At 40.5% G+C, this 25,241-nt stretch overlaps 2 protein-coding genes across 4 annotated transcripts in view; one reads left to right on the top strand and one right to left on the bottom strand.

The window, feature by feature from the left end:
• The window catches only part of col4a2 (collagen, type IV, alpha 2), an 83,215-nt gene extending 62,789 nt beyond the window's left edge, over positions 1-20,426 (bottom strand). For 2 of the 3 annotated variants that reach the window (XM_028590684.1, XM_028590683.1), the window contains exons 1-3: positions 19,967-20,425; positions 19,604-19,719; positions 19,466-19,517 (exon numbers count right to left, since the gene is read on the bottom strand). In XM_028590684.1, the coding sequence (XP_028446485.1) occupies positions 19,466-19,517; positions 19,604-19,653 (102 nt within the window). In that variant the 5' untranslated portion in view covers positions 19,654-19,719; positions 19,967-20,425. Of the gene's footprint in view, positions 1-19,465; positions 19,518-19,603; positions 19,720-19,966 lie in introns of all 3 variants that reach the window. The other variant, XM_028590682.1, reaches the window with a different exon arrangement.
• Positions 19,574-25,241, top strand: part of col4a1 (collagen, type IV, alpha 1) — a 47,142-nt gene continuing 41,474 nt past the window's right edge. Inside the window, exon 1 of the mRNA XM_028590685.1 lies at positions 19,574-20,492. Within this exon, the coding sequence (XP_028446486.1) occupies positions 20,421-20,492 (72 nt within the window). The 5' untranslated portion in view covers positions 19,574-20,420. The remainder of the gene's footprint in view (positions 20,493-25,241) is intronic.

Raw genomic sequence — 25,241 nt, forward strand, 5'->3', positions numbered from 1 at the left:
TCTGTGGGTTAATCAGTGACTGTTTAGACCATCCAGGACTGTTTAAATGCATGACTGGAAACGCTGGAAATGCTTTTGCATAATTTAAAATGTTCCATTGAACTTTTCATCATTTGTGACTGAGAGTGATTAGTAATGAAACACAGACACGTACTGCAAATAGTGTGGGTCCTTCACCGAAATAGGTGAAAAGGCTCTTTACTGGCCTTTCAATTAGTATGTATGAGTGAACTTTGACTAGACATGCGGAGAAGCTCCATGTAGCTGGTTATGACGTGTCTCTCTCTTTCTCTCTCTCTCTCTCTTGTATCTGCCTACGTGCTCCACCTACACAGCCATACCATAGCAAATGCCTCAATACCCTCCCCTCTCCCTTATTAAAAGTAAAGAAACAAAATGGCCACTTTATGCCCACAGTGGCAACAAAACAGCAGATACAGAATCAGAATAATACTGCCTCCTCACTTTGACGGCAGACCCCAGCAGTCTCTCTTACAATGGCCACATTGAGACTCTCCTCACACACAAAGACCTTCTTTTACTATAGAGACATCGTCCTTTAATGATCCCCTATCTCCACAACAAAAAGACCCTTTTCCCCTCCCGTATGGAATGCACAAGGCTGCATTTCTTAGTTAAGTACCAGTGGATCTGAGGGGTTCCTTTCAAACCACTGTTTGATCTAGCTCAGACATGCTGTGAAGGGCTTAATTTAGCCTGCATGCTATGGTGGCAGAGTCACTCTGTCCACAAGCAGCATTCATTACTTAAATCCTTAATTTTGAAATCATAATTTGAAAGAGGGTATATCTAAAGCAAGCCTTCATCTGCAGGGGGAATACCTTTACAATCTTTTTTTTATTTACAATTTAACACAAAAAACTGAACATACAAGACATACTCCAAAACACAATCACACCAGACAATAAAAAAAAAAATTAATAATAATAATAATCCTACGCTACCACAGTCTGTGGATTATCCATTGTTCAATGTGAATTCATCTTTCATCTCAATCTTTTTAAGTTTCAGGAGTGGAGACAAAAACAGAAGGTTGTAAGGATGTAGAGAGTCACGGATGACCTTTCTCCACATTGAGGTGGAAGTCCAAAACACAGACAATAGACTGTGTCATCTCCGGACAGACACACAAAGGAATGGCTCCCATAAAGGCAATTACACATTATGAAGCTATGCACCATCAATTAAAGTTTACAGTTTACAGGCTCAAAATAGCAGATGGCTGTTTCAGCAGAGGACAATAGGACTGCGCTACAGTATCCTGTTTTCTCCACCCAACATCACAATAACCTCTTCTTTGTCAAAATCACCTTTTCCATGGATACTGCCCGGTACACCATGGATGATAATGTGTTGCTGCATTTATTTTGCATCAGTGCAACAAAGTTTAAAAAACTTGCTGCCTAATGGTCCAACCATTTTCTATTTCTTGTCTTTCTAAGGGTGCTATCACACTTCAACCAAAAAGAAACACACGGATGCCTTTTAGTTTGGTCCATTTTGTGCTCACATTGACTTATTAGCTTGAAGTTACATAGACTGACCGCTAACTAATTAATTGGACAGTTTTGTCATCCTGAATCATCAGAGTTACATGGACCCACATAGGTAAAGGTGAAAAGATGGATCTCATTCCACTACCTAGCAGGTTCATTTGTGGTGTTAACAACAGGATTTGGTGATAGGTTAGATTAAAAGAACTACAGACACAGTTGCCAACACAATACAACAAGACAGATGAATCCAGACCACCTAACACGACAGTGTGGAGTCCTGCAGACTATAACTATAAATCTGACACCTATGTTAAGCTATAGTGAATACCAGACTTAACATTTCATCTTTGAGCCAAAGAGATACGCAAAGAGGCAGAAGATACATTGCTATGTGTCTGCTGGTGAGTAATTTCTGCCTGATGTCATCCTGCAGGGTCTTTCATTTTTAAATAAAGTACACATTAGTATGAATTAGAACTCACTCTAATATCTTTGTTATGAGAACTGTCAGACAACGTTGTATATGATTTCAAACAATGGCCATAAACCTGGTCAGATCATAATCTCCGGTTTGCGGTGATTGTTCATCTGTGGCTTCTCGTTTACAGTAAGCATCCCCAGTGTTGATCATCTTTTATGTGCTGTGAACTACCTTAAGTTATCTGGGGCATCTACTGCTATACCTCAAGACTGCAATCACATGCATAAACGTAAACTCCTCTTCATATATAAATGAACCTGTGCATTTGTGTACACCACTCAGACCACACACAAAGTCAAAGGAGAAATAAAACATTCCACAGAAGATAGATTAGAAAAATAGGCCAAGTTTTCCTCTTAGAGCCAACATGGTGTCTCCTGAGCCAAAACAGGTGCCAAGTTCCCCAGTGTATCTGGAGTGTGTATACCAGTTTATCCATCACTATAAGCAGAGCTATGAGAAGAAAATAAGTGTTAATGTGTAAAACAATTAAGAGATGTTTCATCAGGAGTACATCTACAGTACCATTTCCCTTAAAAAAATAATAATAACACATAGTACCTTCCCCTAAATAAAGGTGTAATAGAATAAGTTAATACAAGTATATATAACTTGGATCAGTCTGTAAAAATAGAGCCAGTGAGGTCATATTTGTATGAAAGATGTCTGTTACTGATATCTGCATGTGTCTATGGCCGTTTTTATGTATGTATGTGTGGGGATGTATACTGTATGCAATTTTTTTTCCATCAACCTTCCTTTATCAGGTGTTTCATTAAATAACTAATTGCACACCATCAAAGTGCTGTGTAAAGATAACCCTTGAGTTTAAGTTCTTAGAGTTCAAGGTCCTCAAGCCACAGTGGTCAGATTAATGACTTTCTTAAAATGTTGTTTTTATTGCCTCCCTGTTTTTTATGGCTGCACTGGTGCCTTGCTCCAAATGTCCTTCAATGTACAGTAAATGAAATAAAACCAGCTGGGTCAACAGAACTCTTTCTCACGCTACATTATTCCCTTCCTGCTGATACATATACGTACATACATTATTGCTATTAATGCTATTAGAAAGACTTATGTAGGGTTTATTTGGCTTTTTGGATATAGAGCCAGGTAATGCAGTGAGCTTTGGTTATTAAATAATTTTTTTCTTTTGAATAAAAAAAAAAATTAGATTCAGATGCTTTTATATGTTGTCATTAAGCAATAATGCTTATTTAGGTATCCTGATACGAGACAGTAACGGACCAGTTGGACACAATTTTCTTCACCTAGTCTAAATGACTATGTTTGAACCATGCCAAAATAAGATTTGAATGAACTGTCAGCCAATCAGAGATGAGTATTTTCCATGGCTATAATATAAGTCTAATCATTTTCCACAAACAGATGTAAGAGCTAAACCACATTTTGAAAAGCTTGTCTGTGTTAAGATTGTGAAAATAAGATTTTTTTGATGTACGTTGCTTTGAATAGGTTTCCAAAATACTGTACCACCATCATACAGACATGATGAAGGTTGGTTTGTGTGGCTCGTCTGTGGTCAGTCTGAGTCACCACAGTCTTGGTCTTTCCATTTAGTGCATACAGTAGGTTTACCACAGACTTAACCACTTCCTAACACTTCCTGTTAATGTCAAAAGCAGCCAAAATCAACACCGCATCTCAGCTATAAGAACAGGATGATGACAAAACCAAAACAGAAAAAAATGCAGACAAAACAAACTGAAGGTAAATTATCAATACAGATGCAGAGAAATAATATTTTGATTTTGAGAGGGAGATGGAACTAAGAGGGGAACATATGGCTTTGGCCTTCAGTTAGAGACTTATGGTATTCCAGAGCAATCAGGAACCCACATAATGACAACAACAATTATCAGAAAAAATTGACCCATAATCCTTACTAGAGATGGGTCTCGAGACCCGGTTTTATTAGGTCCGAGTTCCAAATTTCTCAAAACCCGAAAATCAATAAGATCCGAGCTTATTAGTGATGGTCGAATGAAGCTTCGCAAACCACTGTCTTTATTTTCTGAGCTCACTAGATGGCACTCTCTGTTCAACAAAGGTTTGAAAACACACTGAGTTGCCATTCTTTTAACCTTTTTCTTTGAACAGAGAGCATCATCTAGTGAGCTCAGAAAATAAAGACAGTGGTTCGCGAAGCTTTATTAGACCATCACTAGAGCTTATCGATGCTGCTATCGAGACTAGTGGATCATATAACGTTATGTCTAAAAATAGATACGTGTGTGTGCGTAAAGACCATAGGTAAAGACTAGCCTCCGCACCGCAAAACATTCAAAACATAGTCGGACTGGCTACCGAGAGCACCGCTCTGTGGGCCGCAATCAGCTCGTTAATCATATGAGCCCGAGCTTGTCGTGTACGACAAAAAACTGCATTGTTTTTCGGGGTCTTTGTGTACTTAATACAAACTGTTACATCCAAGATTGATAAACTTTATGTCCATAATTAATTCATTTCCGGTCGTTTATCGCTGCTAGCTCTGAGGCTAACCGCCATTTGGAGTTTCCCACGATGTTCTGGGCTACCATTCTGACCAATCAAAAGCTTGTTTACATCTTGTCAACCAATGGAAGGCTGGTCCTTCATTGCAGATGAAACAAATCATATACAGTGAAGAGGAATCACCTCAGGGCAGAATAGTTTGATATGACCATAAGTTTTCAAAAAAATACCTTAGAGGTTTCAAACAAAAACAGCGACAGAGACAGAAGAAATCAAACAGTAACAGACCCACAGTTAGTGCAATAAAAGCAATAATAGTTCTGCTAAGATTAAGAATTTGTCGTCTCATCTTTCCATCAAATAATAGAAAAGTATCAATAATGGAACTTGGATTGTTAAGCAGTCTCAAAAATGGTATCATTATCAATACAATTTAACGATCCCCATCCCTAATCCTTACATGGTTGAAACAAATTACAAATGCCACCAAGAGAGATAAAATCAGAGAAATTGAATTTAGTTTAATTTTTGGTTAACACGGATCAGTGCAAAAAACAACCATCACTGGAATCCAGAAAATCCATGGTAAAGCCTCTCGCCTATGAAACTAAATAGCAAACAGGGCATAAAACACACACAGGAGACAGATGGGAGTCCATGATGTCGACACACAGCTGTGCATTCCACCTACCAACCAATGAATTACTCAATAAAACATCCCATAATCCGTACAGATTATTAACAAGCTAAACACATAATTCAGAAATGTGCGTGATGACCTTGACTTTAAGAAAAGATGTTGTGACAGAGATGGACAAATTTTGAGAGGAAGTCAGTAAATCTCCTGATTCCACCATTTATTTTCCTCATAAAACCATTACTTTTTGTTTGCAGATGTCGTTACAAGAAAAAAAAAAAAATCAAGCACTCTTTTTGTCACACAGATAGTATTTCTTCCTCCCTGTTGTTTAAACATCCAAATATTCACAGATCAACCTTGATGCCACAGAAATATCTTGTAACATCAATGACTCTTACCTGATGAAAATGACAAACTGCCTCTTTGAGATGGTTTCTCAGTTTTCACACATGAAACGACAAAATCAAGCATATAGTGTTTGTGTGAGACCCTCCCTGTGTTTGAGGTATCAAATGAACAGAGATCACAGACTGTTGCAGGTCAGGATGAGTGTTTGATCTGGGATTGGTGGTGACACAGTTTCTACCCTTCAGTAACTCACCCTATAAGGAGGACAGAAGAAACTGAGGAGAGAGATGTGAAATATGGCTGCTGTAATAACAATAATAAGGCTCTTAACAGAAACCAAATCCAACTACAAGGAAACCTGTGGCTATAAGTGGGTTAATATGTGGGCAGTTTGCCAGAGGCTGTTGCTCATCCTTAATAAAGGATCTGACCTGCAGCCTTTACACAGTGACCTTGGCCAAAAATATTTCAGATCCCACTATCCAATTTGGTAGATGCCAATTTTACAACCACTACTGAACGGCCCTTTTATGGCATGTTGTGTTTGCGTGAGTTTTCACCATTTTCATTTTGATTGTGTGTGTGTGTGTATACATTTATACACTGTATGTCAGACAATCTGTCAACGTTATAGTGTGCCAAGGTAGCAGCTGCGTTTCTTCATACTAATGATGAGAAAGCGCAAACTCGCTGAATTTGAAACACCTGGCCACTCTCAACAAGAAGCTCTGAGAAGGGTTTCTGTACACATATGTGATTAGAAACATGCTGTGTGATATGCCTTGATGCATATCTGCACTATATCTCAATGTCAGGGGTGAGACTGATTCTGCACTGGGTGTGTGATACTCCCTTTGCCAGCTGAGAACAATCTCTGTGAAGGATACACTAAGCCTGCAAGCCGGAGTTAACATCTGACTCAAGAAGTAAATATTAGGAAAGTTTTGTTCATTTAACTGGTTAGTCCTTTGGTCCAGACAGAAATAACTAAACAACTATTGGATGGATTGCCATAAAATTTGGTACAGACATTCATGTTCCCCACAGGATGAATTGTACTTTAGTGATCCCTTAACTTTTCCTTATCAGGTAAAAATCTTAATTTGTTCAATACTTTTTAGTTTATCCCCAAATATGTGTGAAACTAATTACAGCTGCCTTAGCTGTATGTTGTGCTTATTCATAATTAGCAAATGTAAGCATGCTAAAATGCTATTTTAAAATGGTGAACATTGTAACTGCTAAACTCAGCATATCAGCATTGTCATGAAATGTAAGCATTCTGATGTTTGCATTTGGTTCAAAGCACTGCATTACTTAAGTTCAGCCTCACAGAGATGCTAGCATGGCTGTAGACGCTTCTTAAAAAAATAATAAAGGTGAAGAAAGTAGCACAGTGTTTTTTTTTCTTCTACTATGTAAAATAATATTTTGCTAGAAACGTCTCCTTGCTTTCACCCAGTCAGCTTTTAAAGACAGGGCAGGGTATTTTCTTAGTTATACATATATATCTCATATATATATATATATATATATATATATTTTTTTTTTTTTTTTATTTTTTTTTTTTTACAGTTTTTAGTCTTTGCCCTCTCATGCACATACACAGCATTAACCTCCACATGTGATTAAAAGACTTTTAGTTTCGGTTTATGCTATCTGGCCAACAGTAAGACTAGCCCTGATATAGTTCAAGGCCTGTTTTTCACTTTGTACAAAAGAAAAGATCTCAAACATCTTGAATGACTTCATCGCACTGTTTGCAGCCTCACTGCAGCCTCAGTGAATCCCGGACAACACAAGGTGGAATTTGTGAGGACATTCTTGTTTCACTGAATAAAAAGAGGAAAGAAGCATGTCTAAATGACCCCTGTGACTGTGAGTGGGAAGCTATAAACATAAAACTGCAAATGTCTGTGTGTGTGTGCGTGTGTGTGTGTGTGTGTGTGTATCTATACAGTGTGTGTGTGTGTGTGTGTGTGTGTGTGTGTGTGTGTGTGTGTGTGTGTATACAGTATGTGTGTGTGTGTGTGTGTGTGTGTGTGTGTGTGTGTGTGTGTGTGTGGGAGCGTACACGCAAGACTTAGTGACCACAAATGCTGGTCGTCATTGTTGCTGTCTGGCTCTGTGACTCACAGGTGGGCTGTAAGAAATGTTTCCCTCACAGTAAATAAGTAAGTACAACGAAATTGTGACTGATGCAGTAAATTACATGGAAATGCTTGATCACTATTGTACTTTTTCAAGAACCAATTCACTTACTAATTTATTTCAAACCTGTTGTATTTTGTCTGTCAGATTGGTTCTTATTTTTCATCGTAGTACTGAAATGCAAAACTGTAAAAAACAGACTAAACCAAAAAGTAAGCCAGGGTGTCAAAAAGGGGAGTTTATACTTTCTGTGCAGCTTCAGCTTCCGACAATAGTCCGACACAGAATTGAATCAAATAATCTGATTCCAACTGTAAAACAGACACACTGACAAAACAGTTAGAAACACACACACACACACACACACACACACACACACACACACACACACACACACACACACACACACAAAAAGCTGGAATAGCAAAACATCAAACATAACCATGTTTGTGTTGGCATAGTCTTTTTTACTGAGACATGTCTTGATATAACAACAGATGTCCCAAAGGCCTCCATTATGGTGATAAGGGAAGTTTTCGTGCTGGCCATAATGGAGCTCACAGATTTCATACGTGATACTCAGTACAGCTTGTTTGCATCATTGCATCTTTACAAATAATTCAGCTTCCTGCCACACCACCATCAACTTCCTGCTGGAGAGTTTGAGAGCTGCAGCAAGACATACACCCCAAAAAATAGTAAATTTACATAAACAGAAAACCAAAAGAAAATAGGGGAAAAGAAATGAATGACAAAGTTAAAAAACAAATGTCTTAATGTTAACATGGGAACAGCTGTGAGACTAAACAAATCAAGTTGTGATTTGTCACATTCATGCGGAGCAGATCTGAAAAAGCAACTCAACATTTCAGTAATATCTCGAGAGATCTTACTGTGTGCACTGTATGGTTTCTGTTGCGCTACAAATTGAAATAAACGAGGGAGAGTGGTGAAAGGGACAGGGTCACTTTGCTAAGAGCAGAACATGATTTTGAAGGAGAACATAGTACATAGTATAGAACTAGCAGAGGGACCTGAAAGAAGCAGGGCAGAGCAGAAACTCCCACTGTGCTCCTGTGGCTGGGCTCCAGTGTAAACACAGCTCTGGTTTCTGCCCTGGGCCTGACACAGCTGGACCTTCCCTCATCCTTAACTGGCCTCAGGTCACAATCTCAACTCCATTTCCCAGTGGGGCACACTTCTAATCAATGCTTCCTGCTACAGTCTGAGCTAAATGGAGGTGGGATTAGAACCGTTTCTGTTCTGGATCTTAGTGCTAACAGTCCAACCTGTCAGACCTTGTTATGGTGATGGCCCTGCTGCTCACCCCTTGAATCAGACAATCAATCACATCCAGATGGGATGATCCATTTAGAAAGAACCTGGACACCTGAGAGGCCTGAGAACAGTCAGGTTTGTTTTTTGGGGGCATTTTAGGCCTTTAATTCCACAGGACAGATGAAGACATGAAAGGGGAGAGAAAAGGGAAATGACATACAGCAAAGGGCAACAGTTGAACGCGCGGGTGCTGCGTCGAGGCGTATACCTCTATATATGTGCGCCTGCTCTACCAACTGAGTTAACCCAGCCACAGTCAGATTTGTTTTTATTTCTACTTATGAGTAGACAATATCCTCACAAGGAATGATGACTTACAAGGGTTAGAGTTGAAATACATTGTCAGGTTAGATTTAGTTATTCATGTAGTGGACCTAAGACAATACTGATTAGGATGGTAGAATAAGTATGACTTGAGTCCAGAGACAGAGAAGATAGACATGGTAAGCTAGTCAGAAGAAGTGGTTGATGTAAACCCAGTTATTTTGTGCTTTATGCCACAATAACAGAAACATGACTAATAGTCTAGAGCTATGCTGGCGGTTCTATGAGGCTGTTCTCAAAGTGGTTCTTTGAGCAAAATGATAACGTAACATTACAATTCATCTTAAAGACCAAATGTATGTACCAACGTATGTACCAAATTACATTGCAATGCATCCATAAGTTGCTGAAATATTATGGACCAAAGTGGTGGCTGACATTTGCCAACCCTTGCCAAAGGAAAAAGACAGACAAGGGATAAGAGAGAGAGAGAGAGAGAGAGAGAGAGAGAGAGAGAGAGAGAGAGAGAGAGAGAGAGAGAGGTACAAGGAGAAATTGGACAAGGTCATGTTATCACAAAGTGCGCATTTAACTTTGTTAACATTCTTCACATGACAAGAAATAGTTCAGTCTAATCAATTAGACCACAGCTGGGATGGCAATGAATGGTATTTTCTCCAGTCCAGATAAAAATGTGTATAAAGTCCTAGAGTGAGATCAGTGAGTGGCCATGTTTATACTGGATGAGATATCAAAGTTGTGACATTATGGAGGGCCTACATAGTGCCGGATATGACTAGTTCCAGTCTACACATCAGTTCATCACCAAAATAAGAACCCATAAATGAAATTTAAACAAATGACTCCAGAAATGTAATTACCATGTGGGCACCTGTTGAACTAAACAGCACATAATCTAACAACCCCAGAGTCCTTTTGTGAGAGTATGTATAGTCTTTGTGTAAACACAGCTGAAACAATCCTTCCATATGAGCTCACTGAGAAAACTCACCTCGAAGGAGACAAGCTGAGAGAGGAAGAGTGAAAGAGCGGGAGGACAGACCGTCTGCCAAGTGTCCCTTTCAGAGATGGATGGAGAGCGAGCAAGGGGACAGAAGACAGGGGAGATAGAGACCAGGGGCAGAATGAGGCTATAAAAGGAAGTGAGACTGAAGCCTGGGAGGACTGGGAGGAATTATTTCTGCACAGCCTGATGGGACCCCTGTGTCTCTCCATTAATCACTGTGAGATGGAGTGAGGGCAAAGGACATGGGCGGATATATACAGTATACAGTATATAGGGATTTTCCAGAGACAACGTCCACAATGAATTTACTTCAGAACTTCATTCCAAGTCAAATAGAAGTCAGTTGATGCTGCTGGACTTTAAAACAATGCTGTGTCCTTCCTAAAAAACAGTTGCATATATAAAAAAAACTCAATTCAAGTAGTAGAAGTACTTAAGAAGGTATGTACTGAATGTATTTCTTAGAAAAGTTGGTAGGTATACTGTACGAGTGGGCAATATGGATAAAATCCTTTATCACTGTATATGTAATTTTGTATCACAGTATCAATATGCATTGTATATGTTGCAAGTATTATATATGTGATATTCTTAAAATGAACACAGAAGCCAGCACCAGTGTGTCTGCGCACATTGTACAAGGGCAGTGGTACTGCTCGCTGTCACACATGACCAACTTATGGAAATGAAGCATGAAGAGTGCTGTGCCCTGGGATATTGAACTTTTATATGTTTCACATAATTATAACGTCTAAATAATAATATAATAATTTGTTTAAATGTCTGTATGCCAGCAAAAGAACTGATGGACACAGACTTGGTACAAGATGACTGTATTCAAGCTACTGTATGCACGTCTATACATTATGTCTGTGTGTAGATGAGTAGACAACTTTGGATTTCATCTGAAACTCTTCCAGATTCACCGTACACCGTAGGACTGTAAAGGTACAGTGAAGTGATCGAAGGCAGTAATGGAAAAGTTGATCAGAGCTGGGATCAAGCCACAGAGACCCAGGTAACGTCAAACATCCACTGGCAGGCACACATACTTAAGAGATTAAATATAGACTGTACTGTATATACTTTATAATCAGTTTATAGGTTCAGTGTATTTAACGTTTATCCTATAGAATATTTATAAAGTGAGTGAACACTTCAATGTATCTGGAATGAGTTAAAATACAGACGTTCCTGCCATCATGCTCTTACACATTACATACACATTCCCTTTTCTTTCTCATGTTGCTTCATGTACAGTATGAAAGAGACCGAGTTCACACTGGGAATATACAACTCTGGAGTAGTCAAACTATTTGGGGTCCAGTAGGGTTGTAAAGAAACTCTTGACACATTTGACTCCACTCTGTTCCCTTTTCCTGTTTAGAGAGCTTCTCTGGATAATCTATTTTCTCTTCGCACTATTCTGCACGCAGGATGTTTCCCATAAAACCGAACTTCACTAAGCCCACAGAAAAACACAGCCCACACTCTTTGCACGTGTGATAAAGAAAATTAGACTCACACATCCTGCAAATGAGGGTGAGCAAATTGGCTGACTAATTCAAGACATCTTCCAGTACCCCACAATAAAACCACAAGAAAACAAATCGCCTACAGATTTACTGACCTTTTAATCCTCTGCTTACAACAGTGTTCATGGTTGTACATATGTGCTTGTTTAAGGAGGCACTTGTACACCAATGGGGGCAACCAGCCAAGCTCACCAGGCCTTTCCTCACCATCACAATGCTGAACCATGGAGAATAATCAAATAATCACCACCACAAAGTCACATTTCAAACAGCTGTTCCTGTGGAAACAATACTTAAGCAAACAAAAGACACACATACTGTACATCCATTCACATGTGAGCAGGCCTGCACGTGCATCCACACAAACGTTACACAGTAAAAATGCAGAAAGGTCAGGGAGTTCTGTCACTGACGTGAGGGCAACACATCAGGGGAAAATGCATGCCACCACACAACACACACATCCATGCTTGCACACATCCATGCTTGCACACACCAGTGACGGTGAAACCCCACACATGGGCTTCTCATCCGAGGCTGCGGCTTCCTGCAGCACAGCACAATGGGCTCTTCCCCTGATTGTTACAGCCAGGCGCTCTCTATATCACAGCCACTATTTTGGCAGGGGATGTGCTGGCCATTTTTCTATCCTTATCACAGGCAGACATCTTCCACCTCGCCTCGGACACATGCCTTCCTCTGCCATCAAACAATCACATTTGAGAGGTCAGTCACGTGCCGGCTTTCCATCGGGTGACCCCATCACACAGCACTCATTCACATTTAGACCCAGGCTTATGCTTTTAAACTTTTAACAAGTAAACTGCACGGCTATGTAACCAATGTTAACTGCATTTCCATCATTTGCATCTTTTCCCATTCTCTTATAGAAATTCTCAACATAATTGTTGCGGCTGTAAGCAGTCCAAAGTGCTGCCGCGAGGGACTAAACACTGAGAGATGCATAAACACACTGTGACGCATAGGCCTGCACGATTAATCGTTATAAAATCGCAATCTTGATTCACCCCTGTTCGCGATATAATTTTAAAATGACTTTGATTATTTATTTGTTGAGGTATTTTCGGCCTTTATTTTGATAGGACAGCCGAAGACATGAAATGTAAGCAGTTAAAGAGTGTGCTAAGAAAACATTCTGTTTTTGATACTGTACTTAAATTGACAAACTTAATTTCTCTAGAGACTGAAGCTGTAGATGCAGCATGTTGATTGACATGTTTTAATTGTGTAAAGACATGTTCAAGGATAGAGCCTGTATCAGGGCCATATTTAGTTGAATGTGTTATATGTCACTATTTTTGGTAGCCTACTGTACTTAAATGGCCAGTATGTACTTTATTTTCTTTATTCATTGAAGCCTCTATGTTTACAAGCTTGTGGCGATGCGCAATGTGCTATAGGTGCCCAAAAAAATCAGTCTGGTACCAATTTGTTTTGTTTTGCAATAAACATTTCTCACACAGAATTCTAAGCAAAACAAATCGTGATTCATATTTTTCCCCAAATCGTTCAGGCCTAGTGACACGCTCAAGATTGTATTGCAATGATTTATTCCTCCACACGTAAAATACAACTAGTACTGCAGTTACCAAATGTAAAGTTACTTTGTGAGTCAAAATAAGTGCGTTAGTGCGGCGGTCAACAGAAAGTGTTCGCTCCCAGGCTCACCCCTCTCTCACCCATCTCTGTCAAAGCCCAAAAAACCCAGGTGAAGAGGTGAAGCAAACAAATAAGAATGTTATCACTTCACAATGAACACACCCACCACCTACAATATAAGTGCACAATGCCAAAAAGGCACAGGCAGAAACAATATTTATCACAATCATCCACTCAGCTGGTAATCACTAAAGCAGATGCTGCTGCTAGGTTTCCAGGTACTGTAGGAATCTGTAGCCAAAAACGTCTCTTCCACGGTCAGACTAAATTCCCACAACTCTGACATCCTCTGCCAGCATCATCCCCTCATTCCACCGTGCTCAAATACATCTTGAAATATATTCTCAAACACACGAAAATCCGAGCCTCTCAAAGGGTCCTATTCGAAACATCCTGTGAACATTACTGCCTCAAGAGCCTTCCTTCCTCCGCTAACGGACACTGATTAATAGTATTTGTGTGCGTGTGTGAAGGGGGAGTGTACATTATCATGTTTTTGGTCTCTGGTTCAATTTTAGTCTGGCATCTCCATGTAGAATGCAGAGCAGGAAATCCAGAAGTTAGGATCCTCTGATGTACCGTAGAAACTGTCCCCAAGACCATGTAATGTGGCACCTTAGAGTCAAAGCAGGTATGATGACAAAGCTGATTTTAAGGGTCAGTCAATTGCAGTTATTTTCAAGCAAAAATGCTAAATAATTGTTGGTACCAGATTGTCAAATGTGAGGATTTGATAGTTAGCTAAATATATTTGGGTTTTGGACGGTTGGTCTGACAAAAACCAGACATATGAAACACTCCGAAAATGTCATCGGCATATCTGACACTTTTCTCACATTTCATAAAAATCACTAGATGAATCGAGAAAATAATCAGCACATTAAACAATAATGAAAATAATTGTTAATTGCAGCCCTAGTGGGTGTGCTTGTTGGATTGTTGGTTTCAGTTACAGAAACTGCTGGAGGGCTTTACGGCGGCAGAATACTCATGCTTGTTGGATGGTCGTCCTCCTCCCAACACTTATCCAACATCAGAATTGGGGAGGCTGCTTCCAACAATTTCCGTAACTTTCCAGAACTGACAATTCGACATTCACAACCACTTCACGCTGTGATTGGCCAGCAGTGCAGAGATGAGAAAGGAGCCAGGATTTGAACTTCTATCTCAAGGTCTCTTATTTTAATTCTTACACAACTAATTTCTGTCACTTTTTGTGATAACAACTGAGTGCAACATTGACAATGTTGAGTCAGTCTAACAAAAACCAACAAATTAAATCTCACGTGCAAAATATCTTGACAATTATATCTTCGACAGGAAGGGGAATTCTAAATGTAAAGCGCCACATTGAGACGGATGGTGGAAAACAGTTACTCCAGGTACTCCGGTTTCTTCCCACCATAAAGACATGCATGCAACTAGGACTACAGTTGAAAATTAGCCGACTGGTGCATTTACAGAAATGTTGATTAATGTGCATTGTCCTAAAATAAATAAATCTTCTTCTTCTTGTTCGACACAGAGGCTGGGGTCGAGTGGTTGAAAGAACTGAAACAGTCCCATTGGTCACATTTGGATCTGATATTAAACAGAAACATATTTTCTCAGAATCAGAATGAGACATTCTGTGTCAGATGGGAAACTTCAGAGAGTAATGTTTGACCGGTTACTGCTTCCTTCGCCCTTTTTACATGTGATGTCATTACCTCATTACCTAGAGCCCATAACTGCTGAAACAGACTCCTCATTACCCTTTCAACAGCTTCTTTAATGTGCGCAGATGGAGGTGTTTTTGCCAAAAAAAGTCAAATGCTGGTTGTACGTCACACCCAGACACTGAAGGTATTTTGTTCTACCTCAAGCTATTTGTATTATCAATGTGAGCTGTTTCTTCAATTGACAGTTAAGAGCCTGCACAGAGCACATGGCTGGTGCCAAACTAAAATTAGAAAGCTGCACAATACACAGAGGAGCTGAGCTGTGTCACACGCTTTTAATCGAGGACAACCAAATCTAATGAAAACAAGAGACAACGGGCCTTTTCATTAAACCTGAGAAAATAACTTGTTCCTTAAATATAATATCAAATGTCAGACTGATCTCATGAAGTGGCGTATGTATGACACGCCAATTTGTATGCCATTATTGGCGTGTTATTAAGACGCATACTTGGTTTTTTAGCGTGTTTATCAACGCTGTTTGACCTCCAGTGACTTACATTACCTTGCGATTGCGTGTGAATTTGAGTTGTATGAAAGGGAGAAAATCTGCGTAGGGAAGTCGGGGTGGAGGATGGGTAAAACACAGGACTTTCACCCAGGAGAAAAGGGTTTGCATCCCTCGTGTGACGTTTCCTTTGTGTCCCGCGTGTGATGTTTCCTTTCCAAGTTTGTTCTTTTCCTAATCCCAACCGTTTCTTCTTTTCCTAAACCCAACCCTGTTTCTTCTTTTCCTAAACCCAACCATTTCTTCTTTTCAACCGTTTCTTCTATTCCTAAACCCAACCCTAGTCTTGCGATAACACGTAGCCTCGCGATAACACGTAGCCTCGCGATAACACGAAGCCTCGCGATAACACGCCACGTGGCTACGCTGTGACGTTGCAGACTGCTGTCCACTGTATACAGCGTAGGCATACACGCGGATAGCTCAAAACGCTTTCAGATAACACTTGGCTTTAGGAAAGTGGCGTGTATGTTTAGGCGAAGTCATGATGTCATGTTGCAAATGTTTGACAGAACCACTGGCCATCTGACATCCTGCACAAGCTGCAACAAACAGAAAAGCAAAAACACGCTCATATGCTGCACGCTCACAAAAACACACATGGATTCAGCATCATGTGTGCACTTTCCTTTCCTTTCATCAAGCCCACATTTGTGAGTTTGATGGAAGGAAAATTAAAGTAGGTCATAAAAAGTCATTAGGTTTGGATGAGAGAAAGGATGGAGGAGCATTTTTATGGGCTTTTACTTTGACCCAGTCAAACATTAGAATTGTTTAATGAAACTGTATTCTCTCTTGCACTTAAACCTTTATGACAATTTAGTGTAAAAATCCATGTGAGGGTGTTTATGCATATGAGGAAAAACAATAAATCCATGTACATCGACAGGAGGTTTTTTTTCCAAAGCAGGAACAGTGAACTGTAATGTCTACAGACCCCACAGAGCTGCACTACTGATAATGAACATTCCTAGGACAAGAAGGCATGACATGCAGTGCACCATGGGTGCATTCATAGCTTCCTTTTCACTATCCCTATGTAGATGCCAGCATGCTACGGTCACTAAGTGTGTTTGAAACTAACTATTTTTAGATGAAACCTTCAGATCTGTGTGGAGCGATGAGGAGACCGTAAAGTTCCTCAAATGAATACATTAAACAAACAGTAATGCTGTATTTTCATCACATGTTCCACATTGTTTTCGTTCATTTGAGGTTTGGCTGGCGCTCTTTTGATTACGTCTCTTTTTCTGCAATGTTTTAATGGTACCCAACTGGAGAATTGGTGCCACCACCTGTTTATCTCGATGCGCCCAACTTCTAATATTCGCATAACAGTTGTGGATGGAAACACTCATTAAGATGCATTTTCTTTTGCCAATTTACTAGAATTAGTTTTTTAAAATTTGTACTTTTTGGATGGAATTTGGCTACTGATTTCCTAGTGACAGTAACCAACATCTAGTGACATCTACTAGTCAGCAATCCAGTTTCCCTTGACAGTGTTTCCTTGCTCAACTATAGTGGAGGGATAGTAGCACAGAGAGGGAATTCCATACTAAAAAGACTGCAGCTTTAAAAGATACTCACTTACTTTGTCTAACTGAGACTGTTGAAATGTCATATTAGGTTTAGCTGAACTTAAAAATGCTCTTGGCATTGAATTAGGACTAAGGATTATTCCTTTTACTCTGTGTTTGTGATGGCCTACGATTTTCTTTTCACTTGTCTCCCTGTTACATTACTTGTGTAAAGCGTCCGTGGGTTTCATGAAATGTGCTATATAAGTTATTACTATGTTGGTTGCTACAACAATCTCTTAATGCTTTGGCTCGTGACACAGTAACAGTGATACCCGGTTTAGCTCACGATACATCCAAAGTAGGCTAAGTTGCTTAGTAACTTATTCTTTTATTGTAAATTAATGATTTTTTGTCTGAGCAAAATATTCATCGCGACTATGTGACCTCCCGGTAACACTAACTCAGTAATACACAGTGGGCAATAAAGCACCGTAAAGAAAAGATCTTTAAGACAGCAGGTGTGGTAAAAACACCAACACTTTTGTCCAAAGCATCTGCTAGAATCAAAACAAACTGAAAGTTACACTTTAAATGTATGTTGCACATATCAGGAAGCTGTTGGTTTTCATTAATGTATGCACAATCTGAATACCAATTAGCAATCTCTTAAAATGTGCTAGGCAATAATGCAAATATAAGTGCAGTTTGCAATTGTCTTGTAACAACATAACTTTGGTTCTTTAAATACTGACAGACAGAATGACTGACACACACAAAAATAAAAGAATGTGGCAAATGCCTTTCTGATTAAGGAGAGCCCTGGTGGAAAATATTTCATATCATATAAGCACACCATGACAAATGTGTACTCATATAGCTCAGCATCTTGTCATCATGCCTGCAGAGTAGGCCTGGCAAACTCAATTTTAAGGATTTTTAAGGATTCGGGTTATTCTGAGTCACTCACTAAACTGATCCGGGTTGTGCGAGTCTTGAATCACTTGAGTCAGTATTGATCTACAGGCGACCCGAGGCGAGCTTGCAACGTTTCGGACTGTCTGCTCGACCTAATTGCATTTCAACATACTACATTTCAACACGGTCTCACGACAGTTTGTGAAATGGTCACGTTATTTTAGGTTGTACATTTATACACCAAACCTACAGTACGCCTAGCTAGGCTACGTGCAGAAAACTTTATGTTATTTCAGAAGTGAAAGAATGGCTTTTGTTGTTGATGTGCTTTACCCTGAGCTCGAAGAGAGGCTTCACTCGCTCGTTTGCTACAGATCCACTCATAGCCGAAGTGATTCGCGCAATTGACTGACTCGCGCAGCGCGAGCATCGACAACTCAAGTGAAAGAATGGCTTTTGTTGTTGATTTGCTTTACCCTGAGCTTGAGTGAAGTTCACTCGCTCGTCTGCTACAGAATGATCCACACATGACAACGTAGCCAACTGACTCGCGTGGGAACTCGCGGGTCATTGAGGACTCTTGGGTAGTCGAGGGCTCGTGAGTTCTCGAGTGGTCGGCTAGCTTGCAATGTTTCCGGCTCTGAGTCTGCGGGTTGGGAAGTTGTGTCTCTGTCTCTGCTCACTCAGTCGCTTGAGTTGACTTGTGGAGTTGTTGTTGCCTACGAAATTGTAATTTATAAAGCTTTTGGCAGCTAAGATGGCTAGGACTAGTAGTAGCTAATGTTGCAAGAGGTTTGTGTGTGGCGCTGTTATCATTTTAGATTGAATTGTAGTAGGACTCAACTGATCCAAGTTAATGATACTAAAGACTCGCGACTCGTGAGTTAATTTAAAGAGTTGGGTTAAAGATCCGAGTGAATCACGACTCAAACAGGTTTACTGCAGAGGTCATGACCCCACCCCTCAATCCCTGCCAGGTCAACGGTCAAGCAAAGCACAAAATGAAACCCCATTTCTGTTTTAATCAGTTTGCAAAAGAAAAACAGAGTGAATTGTAACCACTAAAATTCCAACATGAGTCATTTCACAAGAAACTGTTTTGAGCTTTGCTGTTATTTACCAGCATGCAAAGCCAAGAGCCCTCCTACAGGAGGAACTCCCCAAACCAGACACTCCCACGCTCTGCATGTGTCTACAGGGCAGCTCCAACAGAGACAAACCAAATACGGAGACACTACCAGGTTCATTTGTAGGCCTATACATAGGTTATAGGTAGTTGTATACCAACTGCAGTTTGCAAGTGAAAGTTTACCATGAAAAACACGTGGGAGAGAAAACTTACCGCGTGCACTCCTGAGGCGAGGATGGCAACGGAGAGGCACAGAAGCAGCAGCCTGTAGTCAATGAAAATGACAACGTTAATCACGCTGCTGATCAATGAATCCTGCGGTGACGTTTTGCAGTGAAATGTTCCGCTCACCTCAGGTTCTCCAGTGCTCTGTTGTGTTGTCCTTGCATGGTCCCGCTCATGCGCACCGCAAACTTGAGTTCCACTTTTTTACTTGTAGAGACACTTCTACAGCATGACTGCCCGACCTGAGGCACACGTTAACGTAAATAATTACGGTGTAATCATGAGTTCATACATTTGACCTATATTTGTCTAAAGAGATGTAGCCTACGACTTTACTATTATCACGAGTTCTGCTGTAAGGTAGCTCACAGTGTGCTCGGAACCACTCTCATGGAACAGTTACATTGATACATCGATTTAAAAAAAACAAAAAACGAGTATATGTCATTCATTTCCCATCACTTCGATAATATATGTTAGGCTACTTACAGTCACCCCAGTCTTGCGTGCGGAGGTAAGGTGAAGGAAATGGATATCACGGGCCAAGAGATGCGCGGGTTCCCGGGCTGAAAATTTTCTAAAGAGCTACCTGTGGCACCAAAGCCTGTTCAAATATTCACACAAAAACACACCAAAGTGTGCCGAGTAGTCCCTCTCCTTACCGAGAAAAGTCAAAGTGTTTGTAACAGCAGGGTTGAGTCCGTTTGCATGGGCGAGGGTGGTCGTTTTGGGAGGGGGGTGTGGTGCAGCAGAAACAAGACCAAGTTGCATTGATCAGAACCTCATATCGTCTCGGACAAAGATGCTGCCTAACGTGCTGAACGTGCTCTGCCGATAAGCTTTAAGAGTTACCTGAAGAAAGAAGACAAGAAGCGACCAACAGGTGGTTGTTTGCGGGCACTCTGCACTGTTGCGCACACAGTTTCGACTGCGCACCGCCACAATGCTGTTACCGTCCGGCACCCTGTTACTGCTGGCGGCTCTCTACTCAAGTGTAGACCTGACAGGGGCTGAGGTAAGTGGATGAAGCATCTATAACATTGTGGTGAGCCTAAAGGTATAACTTCGCAGAAAGTATCAAGTTGGGACCGGTGTCTATGTGCGCAACTTTCAAACTGCAGCTGAGGATGATTTTAGACTTTCTTCTTGTATTTAGGCAAAGCATGCACACAATTAATAGGCATATATGCTATATAGTATGTATGCATAGTATGTGTGCAACCTGCTGTTTTTCTGTGACGAATTGAGTTTTAAACAAATCATTAAGTGTGCTCGAGCGTTAGTCGTTGAAATAGACACATTCGTGTTTGAGGGTCATCGAGACGCACGTTCTTTATTCTCTTTTTTTTGTATTATATATTAGCACTGTAGTGTTTTTATGTGTTTTCTACCACTTCTTGTCTGTTTGGCTCTATGAGGCAGTTCTAAAAACTTAAATCTACTCCCAGTCCAGCCTCCTGTCCAGAGAGAGAGAGAGGGAGAGGGTGGGGCAGAGTACATACAGTAGCTGAAGTCTGTGTGTGTGTGTGTGTGTGTGTGTGTGTGTGTGTGTGTGTTGAGGGAGACCGAGATGTGTATGAAGTTTGTCTTTGGTATGTTTAGATAATCCAATAAACGTTTCATGAATGTGTCTCTTTAGAATAAAGACACACTATTTATGCTCCTATGGACTTCTTTCACAGTCTAGAGAGCCGGAGGAGACATAACTGTTCTTCTCCAGTCATCAGATTGTCTTGCGTACATCCAGTGCAAATTAATGAGATAAGAATCGTCAGGGAGAAAACTACAGTAAAAGCTGATTTTGATATAAACCGATGGAGCCTGTATCTCTTCTCTCAATTTACAAAGACATTTGTTTGATGTTTGACATGAAACATTTTGAAAAATATCCACTTACGACTGTAAGTCTGAGATGGAACTAGCTTCTGTATACCAGCTATGCTTTCAACCAAATTAGTAGGCTATTAAGTAATAAAGTAATAAGAAAGCCAAGTTTTTGGTCAGTAAGTCTTTCTCAGGGCAAATAGGAATTCCACAGTTGGACTAGTTGTTATCACAAATTTCCAGATCCAGTTTCTTTACTTAAAAGTAGATGCCCTATGAATGAGTTATATGCAAAACAGGAGAACAGCTGGTGCTTCAAGTCTCCCCTGAGAACAGAAAGAGTTTAGAGGCTTGCTGCTTTGTGTGTTCATGTATGTTGATCCTCATTGGACCGTTTGTTGAAATATACATAACTACAGTGGCCACCATCTGCTGAAAGGCTTGTCAGATGTGGAGCTTTATTTTTATAAGCGTGGGTGGAGTTTGCAGCGGAAACATCTCTTGCACAAGAGAAGCAGAAATCCAGGTGAAGGGGAGAAAAACTGGTGGACTGTGTCAAGTGTAAAGATGAGGAAGAACAGGCTGTTAATCAGTTAGTATTATTGCACAATGGAGCGATATGTGATGTTTCAGAGAAAATTGACACCTCTCAAGGGAGCCTGGTATCATCATGTGGGGAGTTTCTCCATCTTCCGGGTGTTTTAAGGGTATCTTTTCAGCTATGATGGATTGTAGCTGTGAGCTGTCATCATGTGTGCCAACAAAAAAGAGACAGCTCAAGATTGATTTGTGATCCACAAAATATGTCACAAGAGCTTTTCCCTGTAGCTTGTCTCCTTTGCTGGCAACAAACTAGGCAGAGTGGCTTTGACGTCCATTTCCCCAGTGTTTTATCGACAAAACAATACTTATTTGCTTTATTATTTGCAATGGCCTGTATTTCTCCATGCAGACAGAGCTTTGATCCAGGGACATGCGAAGGATAGAAGTGTATGATGTTGAGAGCCAACATATCAGGTTAAACAAAGCTGCAAAGGGAACTTTGATACACTGCCTGAATGGATTTAGAAGCATAAACACAAGACAGATATAAGACATCTGGACAGAGGATTGGGTGAGTGAGGAGGTGTATATCTGGCTGAACAACTTGTCATTGATCAGATGATGCCAATGAAATAGGAGTAATTCAACATTCTGGATACATTGTTGGGAGTTGCATATTTTCCCATCCACCCATGGGAGGTCTGCAACAGGAAGTTTGCGATCCATCCAAAGCTGCACGGTGAACAGAAAGGGGCTTTCCTCATCAGTTATATCCAGAACAATGACACAGCTACTGGGAAGTTGAATTTATTTCTTTACTTTGCTTTTGTATTCCGCACATTCATAAATGTGAATCCGGTTAAAGAAATCAGTGTTTGGCCGATGTCTACAGGGCCTTCAGTGTGTTTTTAATATTCTTTGTCTCCACATACACAGGGATGTGATGCTGACTATCAGAACCTCCTGTTTGGGCTCCTTCACAATCAGTGAGGCTAAACTGACGCTAACAGTGTATATACAATATAAACAATTCATGGTCAACCACTAATGCATGCAAGCACGCACAAATGTGATAACCTTGAGCCTCGCATGGGTCAGGCTGACTTAGAAAGGTCATAATAAAAAGATAATGTAAGATTGCCTTTACCCTTTGTAAGGATGAAGCAACAAGCTTATTTAGATCTATGATGACCTTTGCTCCCAATATTTTTACTGCAGCCGAGAATATACTCAGGGTCAGATACCCTGAGTATATTCTCCCATTGTTTATGTAATATCAACAGAAAATAGTTTTTCTCCCTTGGTGGTCATTTAATCTGGTCAGAATGAGTCATTAGTAATTCCTAAAGGAGGAGGAGGAGGGGAAGGAGGAAAGAAGAGCAGATTAGCAGATTCCTGGAGTGAGAGTTTGTGTGTGGGATATTGAATGGAAGGATTGGAAAGGTGGTAGCTGGTGGGAAAGACGAGCTTCTCTGTGCTGCCCAGTTCCTGGTCCCGGCTTGGCCATGATGTCCCAGGACAAGGCGAACCCCAGGGAGGATGAACACAACTCAAATATGGAGGAAACAGCACTGAGAACTGCTAATCCCTGTACAGCCTGAGGAATGTGTGTATATTGTCTGTTAAAAGCTAAGAATCATTACCAAGACTTGGTCTGTTGGTCATGCTGCCCTAAGTGGAGTTTGTTCTAAGTCTGATCCTGTAGACCAACCTCCTCCCCATCAACCCCCCACAGAGACAACAGCTGATCCTGTTACTGTAACCGGCCACCAACAAAGCAATAAACCCTGGGAAAGCACAACCTGCCTGACCCCTGTCCCCCAGTGTTGTAAAAATGCCTACATTTGGAAGAGTTGTGATTGTGTTTGTGTCCCACTGTTTTGACAGGCGTCTCTGGGTGACAAAGATAATTCTTCCCTGACCTTGATACTCAAGTAGTGTGGCAAAATGCCCCACTTTCTGCCTGTGTGCGTTTCTGTGTGTGTGTGTTCCCTGTCTGTGCCAAGTGAGCAGAGGATTAAATAGTGGTAAACTCTTCACTCTTCAATTCCCTGTGGTCCAAATATCACTGAGAAGGCATTTCATTGAGATTGTTTTCACATATAAACCACGTCTTTTGTCCCACGCTAATATTTTCCGCACATTAACAACCTCGAGATCAACTTGTGTTTATCCTCGAGATCGGTTACTTCCCTGAGGTGTATTGTTATGGTGAAAGTACAATTTAGCCGTTTAACTGTGAAATTGGTGAGTCATAAATGTCATTTGTGGTTTGGACGGAGATGCGTAATGGATATGTCTGTCTGACAGAGAGGTGGGAGGTAGAGAGTGATGGAGAGGGAGGCTACGAAAGGAGGTGGCGAGGTTATGAGCCCAAGAAGTGGAGGAATGTGGTTCGGATCAAGAGATGATACCCCATAGTAAATCTTTTAGTCTCACTCTCCGGACCTTGACCCGCACTCCCACTCGCCGCTGCCAAATTGTCCAACTGATGGAGGATAATACAGGCAGTGATGATGGTATTATTAAACTTATGACCGTCTAAGGATTTTTGCATTGGTTCACATGAAGTGAAGAGTTAACATCTTGGCTGTCTCTTCCTTCAGCTGTTCTTTTTGTCAGTTCTTGGCTTGAAAAGCTTCCGAATTAGTGCCCTGCTTTAGACACTAAGGACAGGTGCAAGACTAAATGAATGAATAGTGTTTTAGTCAATAATTCTGAAGGGGGGTTACAGAGGGAATCTGCAGAATTGCTTTGATCAGTGATCTGGAAAAGGTTGTTTACGCAGTCTGTTCCCACATGACCTGACTAGATTTCTCTGTGAGAATTTCCATGTGCAATACTTGTTTTGAATTTTGTCTGAGTTACTGCATCTTATTATTATATTATTATAATGCAGAACAGTGTCTATTGATGGTTTACATATAGATGTATTCCGTGTGTGTGTGTGTGTGTGTGTGTGTGTGTGTGTGTGTGTGTGACACAATATAACAATCAAAACCCACATTGGAGAGACACTATTTCTACTTTTGGATTAAAGTGCCCCCCATGTTTCTCTAATATAAATAACACATCTTCTCAGCTAAACATCATAGAGTTTGTGCCTTCTCCCTCTGTCAAAACGACAGAGTTGTCTATGACTTATTTGCTCTTTAAGTCATTAAGTTGCCTCTGATGCAGAAGAAGAAATGTTTAATGTTGTCTCACTGCACTAGAAACATCTCAGGGTATCTAACAGAAAAAAGTTTGTTCTTATAAAAAATTCATCCAAATCCAATAAAGATAAAATCTGAGGTAGCTCAGCTGATCTTTTATACTACACTGCAGAAGTGAGAGTTCCTGAACTGATGTTACACCAGCAGGAGTGGTTGTGGTCTGGCAAATGGTAAAAGATCCC

The sequence above is a fragment of the Perca flavescens genome, chromosome 11 (genome assembly GCF_004354835.1).
Source record: "Perca flavescens isolate YP-PL-M2 chromosome 11, PFLA_1.0, whole genome shotgun sequence".
NCBI classification, from domain to species: Eukaryota; Metazoa; Chordata; class Actinopteri; order Perciformes; family Percidae; genus Perca; species Perca flavescens.